General features: G+C 49.4%; 1 protein-coding gene across 1 annotated transcript; it reads left to right on the forward strand.

Annotated features, from left to right (window-relative positions):
- Positions 1-1,476: 1,476 nt before the first annotated feature.
- Positions 1,477-4,688, forward strand: TMIGD1 (transmembrane and immunoglobulin domain containing 1; the record flags this gene model as incomplete). The annotated part of the gene is made up of 5 exons (XM_082008507.1): positions 1,477-1,555; positions 2,360-2,638; positions 3,129-3,407; positions 4,283-4,386; positions 4,656-4,688. The coding sequence occupies 5 exons, from the start codon at positions 1,477-1,479 to the stop codon at positions 4,686-4,688; spliced, it is 774 nt and encodes a 257-aa protein (XP_081864633.1).
- Positions 4,689-6,145: the final 1,457 nt, after the last annotated feature.

Below are 6,145 nucleotides of genomic sequence, written 5' to 3' on the forward strand. Positions count from 1 at the left end.
TTGAGTTTGAAGGTAAAAAGTGAATTAAAGGCTGGACACTAATTTTGTAAAACAGTAGTTTTCTAGAAGACAGGCTGAGTACTGTCTCTTTAAGGTACTTTTGTACACATATACTTTTTAACAGAAAAAGATTCCCTGTTAATTTTAAGGGTAAACCAATAAACACAGAAAAAGTTATATTAAGAAACACTCAAAGGTGACCCATGTTTGCAACAGCCCCACAAATAAACAGTGCTGTATGCTCGTGTGCTCTCTGCGTACAGCCAGCCCTCACTGCCCACCTCTGCGCCGCTCAGCTGGGCCACTGTGTCTAGAGGCAAAGAAAATCTTGAGGACGTGTCCCAGGCTCCTCCTGCTGCTCGTGAAATGCACTTTATGGCTCTGCTGAGCCAGTTCCTGACGAGCGACGTGCCCTGCGCCTGCGGCGACACTGACAGCGGTGAGAAGACGTTCTGGAAGCTGCTAGGTCCCCATCACTTGCAACCACGTCACCGTCATCCTGCTGAAGTAGAAGCAGGCAATTTCACACGCTGTTTTCCTCATAGCAGAGTGCTTCACTTGTGACCTCTGCAGACCCACAGCCCGTGCACACAGCTGTCCCAGCAGTGGGGGGGACCCTCGCTATATGTTGGGGGGTGCCCAGGGGCTGAGCTAACCACAGGAGCACCCTGGGGGTAAACACCAGTGAGCAGGACAGTGTCTCTGCTCTCTCCTCTGCCAACATGCAGTTCAAAGTCTGAATTGGTGCATTTTCTCATTTTCCAGTCAAAGGAGGACACGGCGACAGAGCTTTGGGCAGGAAGGGACAAATCGGAGCCTGCTGCTCCAGGACCATCTAGGATAAACTTCCTATGGCTTGAAACAGTGTTGTGAACACCCGGAAAGCTGAGAGGGAAAAGGCATTGGTTTTGGCTGAAGGTCTTTACAGTTGATGCAGGAACTCTCTCGTTAGTTACTCATTGCCTCGGCAAGTCTCATAAAACAGCCAGCAGAGCCCAGCCAATACTATTCTTCAGTGTTCTGGGAGCTCAGAAATCCAGGAATTGAACGAGGCCTTGAACCCATTTTATGGACTCACTTCTTACCGAGCTACCATAAAATATTAAAATTCAGACCTTATAAGTAAGGAGGGGAAAGAGCTGTGCATTTCTTAGCAGAAGCAGCCTCTCCAGAGACTCTTCCCAAGGTAAGTCCGGTGCTACGTGTCCCAGAGACAGGTTCCCCCGACAGTTGATTGATGACAACGAACTCATGCAACAGAGATTAGAGACGTAAAACCCCCTTGATTCTGCTCTGCACTGGAAAAGGTCCTGCAACAAATTGACTTAGTTTATTCCCTGGTGACCCTGTCCCTGCCTGCGAGGGCTCTCCCCAGGGTGTCTGATGGCAGCACGCAATTAATCCCCTGCGAGCCCTGAGCAGGGGCAGCAACACTGTGACCCTCTCTCCAACAGACTCTGGCTGGGCTCCTCCGAGATGGCACAGAGAAGCAGCCTCGCAGTCCCCTGTGAAGTGCCTGTCCTTGCTCTTTCCTTTTTGGCATGCGTAGCCACAGGTAAGCAATGGAAAAAAAATCCGTCGTGGCTTTGTCCATCATGCCGACAAGCAAAACATTTCAGGGTTGGGCAGTGCCCGGGGTGATGTGCCACACCAGCATCCCAGCTTTCAGACATTTTGGAGGTCATCCCCAGAAGACTGTCTGAAAACTGGCCTCTAATTTTGAGAATAGCAGAGAAAGGAATGGAGAAGCTTCAGTGTTTTCCAACGTTACTGCAGCAGCTGCACAGGAATGATAAGGCCACTGTTTCCAAACCTGCTCTAAGCAGTGAAAGTGTGATAGGTTGGCCACCTGGGAACACTGGGAAAGAGGCAGAGAGCTTCAGACTTCTTGTATTCACAGGAGCCGATTAACTAACCTATATTCTCAAGCACATTTAGTTCCAACCACAAAACTGTGTCTTAAACTGCAGGCATAAAAAACCAGGGGGCACAGGTATGCTGCAACGGTGATTTGCAGCACGAGGGTGAGCAAGACTGGCAGGATGAGGATGATCTTTTACTGTGTGTGTTACATGGTCACTGCTGGTTTTCAGGCCTTTTCTTATTACAGGTCAGGCTGTGATGTTCTTGCAGTCAGTTGCAAAAGCCTGCCTTATTTTAAATAACTGTGATGGGAGCTTTGTGATGAAGACACTTCTTGTCTCAAAACCTGAAGTCACACCTGAAAACAGCAGTTAGACTGAAGGCTGAAACTCAGTCCCTCCTCCAAGGTCGAGGGCATGGGGGAGCTAGCAGGGCAGCTTTTGTGGGAAGGGTACAGCTTAGGATGCTTGGTGCCCTCATTCTCCTTCTTTTGCAGGTTTGGAGCTATCTATAAATAACCATGCTGCTGACTTCTCCCTGTCTGCATTGCCTGGCCCTCCCATCTCCCTCTCCTGCCTAGTACAGAACAGCAGCCAGGCTGAGGAGCTGCTCTGGTTCCGAGGAGATGGGAAGGTGGATCTGAGAGAGGGGAATAAAGTGAACGTCAGTAACATCTGTATATCCCCAGTCACCGAGTCTGACAACGGAGTCACCTTCACATGCAAGCTGGCACGGGACAAGTCTGTCCAGGTGTCTGTGATCCTGGATGTCCAGTGTAAGTTGCAGTGGTGGATATCTGTGCAGAATGGCTGGCATGGGACGCAATCGTGGGCTGAGCACCTGGGCGCTAGCTGAAGGCAGGGTGTTTTGCACCCTTGTACGCCGTCTTCACCAAGAAAAAATGCATTTAGGAGGAGATAACTCATGTGATAAGACACTCCCTTTCCACAGTGGTGCTTATGGCCTGATCTAATGCCTCTTTTATAGGGAGTGGGTGGGCCCTTAAGTAAGAAGATATTCTGGATACGTCCCTGCCTCCACCTAGATTCTTTCTCAAGGATACAAGTCAGGGCAGAGGAGTCACGGGAGTGACCGTCTCTGCCACTGATTGCTCTGCAGATTCCCGGGGATCATGACAGGCTGCACAACTCTGATACGTTACACCATTGAGTAAGGTGCACAAGGGATGTGTAAAGGGAACTTATTTTGTGTTAAGTGGTGAGCAGCATTATTAATGACCCGTTGAACTATGTTACTTTGAACAGTTCTTCCCCAACTGACTGGAGAAGAGTCCCTCCAAATTGAAGAAGACAAAGATGTCACTCTATCCTGCAATGCCAAATCCAACCCTCAAGCCCAGACAGCTTGGTATAAGAACAACAACATCTTGACCCTACAGCAAAATCATTACCAGCTCTACCAGACTAGTGAGGTCTTTCAGCTCTCTATCATAAAAGTACAGAAGTCTGACAATGGAACCTACACCTGCATGGTGAAATCTTCTTTGGGAGAGGGGAGAAAGGATTTCCACCTGATAGTTGAAGGTAACAAGCCTGCTGCCAAGCCATCAGCTTTACAAGTAACCCTCCATTCTCTTTTATAATGATAGCAATCCATTTATATTTAAAAGTATGAAGTGGAATGTGGTAAATTCCCTGCGCTATCTTCTGAGGGCACAGCAACAGCAAGGAGCTCTCCTTGCACCTGTGCCTGGGACCACAGCACCAGGAAAGGCCTTTCCTCCTCTACCTGTTATTCAGAGGCATTTGGCAAGCGTGACCCGAGGCAGGCTCATCCCACTGTCTCGCTTCCCACGCTGACAGGGCGCATCCAAGTGTGCTTTAAAGCACCTTAGGTCTTACTCAAAGGTTCTTCCTCTGACCACAGTATTCTGTCATACCAAAAGAGCTGCTTAAGGCAAGAGAGAGTAGTTGTCCTCCAGAAGTGACTGCAGCCCTGTGGACAACACGGAGGTGGAGGCCTTGCAGGGGCTGGATGCTCAAGACTCAGGTGACACGAGGTGGGGTAACCCACCAGACCCACCAGGCATCCATTTCCCACCCGCTGGCTGGGCCCTTTTCATTTCTGCACTCTCGGAACAGGGAGGAAAGCAACGTTAGCTGGGTCAGTGGTACATCCGGACACCCTTATTTCCATGCGTAACAGAGTGCCTTGGGGATCTTCTTCAGGGACCGATGTTTCAATTCTTCCTTCAGTTGCTAAATTACAAGCTTGGCTCCCTTCTTTCCAGGGGACTAATCCACACTGGCTGTCTGCAGACAGCAGAGAGAGCAACAGTTCAAATCAGCAGTGACAGCCATGGGAAAAGAAATATGTCTTTCCGCAGTTCTGTGAAATGTTCTGTTTTATATGACTGTACCAATCTGCCACATATTCAACCTCCTCTCCCTCTTGACAGATAAAACCCCCATTTTTCCCAAGGAGGCTGTTATTGCTGCTGTGGTGGTGGTTACACTCACCATACTTTTTGGAATTGTGGCTCGAAAAGATAAAATTTTTAAGGTACGAAAATTTTTTGTTTCTAAGAAAAATTTTAGTATTGTGTTGCTGCAATACCCTGTTTTTTTCTACCTTTTCTATGCTGCTTTGTAGCATTGCTTTCTCCTGTTAGAGATCTGCTAAGTACTACCTCCTGCTTTAGAATTACCAGTGGATAAATCAAATATTAGATATTTTAAGGTGGAAGGCATTACACACTTTCAAGATATTAGTAAAAATATCCCTATGGTCAGGAAATACAAAAGATAACAAGACTGTTTCTTTATTTTCAGTGCTTCAAAAGATCAAGTGAAACAGCTCTGTAAGTATTTGACTGCTTATTCACACCGCTTCTAAATGAAACCCCCTCTTTAAGCCTTGGCAGAACCTGGGAAAGAAAAGAGCACTTGGCATGCTAAACCCAGCCACGCTGACTTACCGAGCTCTTGTTCTGGCTGGCTAACATGAGCCTCCAGCTTCTTTCCCAGCGGAGAGGCCCAGTGGGCAGAGGTGCACAGGAACACAGCAGGACACACGCAGATCCCTCCCCAGGCACAGCACGGCTCCTGCCTTTGCCCTGGCTGTCCCAGGGTCCTGGCTACACCTGTGTGGAGGCAGTGGGGAACAAACATAACGGCATATCCCCAGCCTGTTGAAAGCTTTCTGGAACTGAATGCAGACCAGGTGAATTCAACTCACTTGGGTTTTTTTCCCCTAGTAGGTGATTTTTCATTTCTTCTTTTCATTTTGCTGCAGGTAAAGACCACAAAGTTCCTGTGCGTACCCAGAAAACGTAACTTCTAGTGGTGGAACATAAGCCCTTGTGGGAGACGATGAGATAAAGCACTGAAACAAGTTTTTTTGGGTCACGTTTAAACGGTCTTTTCAAAATATAAGTAGTTCGTTCTGCCTGTTCACTCTATCCTACTGCTTAGAGCCCCGCCATGGTGGGGTGGGCTCCCTGAGCTGTCGCCAGATCTTCCCCTCTATGCTTATTCCTAAAAGATATGCACGTGCAGTCAGGCACGGGGGTTGTTGATCGGTCCACAGAGGAATCCACACCAGGCTGCAACAGATCGCGATGCTGACGTACAGGTGATGTGTTGAGCTGGCAGCCGCTTTCGCAGCCCTGTCCTACAGTGCCATTCCACAGCGGGTTGGGGGTGGTGGCCCCCTGACTTCCTGCCCCCTCCTGGGAATCCTATGGGCATCTCAGCTTCTGCTGGCCAGGACGAAAGCTGCCGGGCACTTTGCACTGCTGTTGCACATCCCATCTGCCTTGGCGGACCTCAGGGCTCGGAGCAGCCCGAAGCGCTCGGTAATACACAGTGGAAATTTCCCTGTGAATGTTCCAGCACCACAATGGCAGGAAAACCTCTCTCTCCCACCCCACAACAAATACGCCACTCAGGCATTTTTGTCAAGATCCTGGCAAGCTTTTAAGGCCTCATCGTGTCTTGGAATGGCACATTACTGATACCGTCAATACACATCGTCTGCTGTAAATCAATTTGAGACTGTGACGTGCAAATACTCTCCTTGGACGAGCAGGGCTGTTACTCAGCAGGAAGCCTCCACAGCGTCACACGAAGCACGTCCTTGACTGATGTCCGCCGGCGTTCAGGGAGGGCCATCACCCTTCAGTCAGTGCCAGCTCACGCTGCCGGGTGCCCGGCCTCGACACCGGCTGCTGTGAAGACCCGTTTCAAGCCCTCCCGTTACGCTGCAGAGCAGGGGGTGACACCGTGGAGGCAGAGCCTGGGGGCAGTGGGATGGGGATGCT

Source organism: Phaethon aethereus (assembly GCF_964289735.1).
Source record: "Phaethon aethereus genome assembly, chromosome: 19".
NCBI classification, from domain to species: domain Eukaryota; kingdom Metazoa; phylum Chordata; class Aves; order Phaethontiformes; family Phaethontidae; genus Phaethon; species Phaethon aethereus.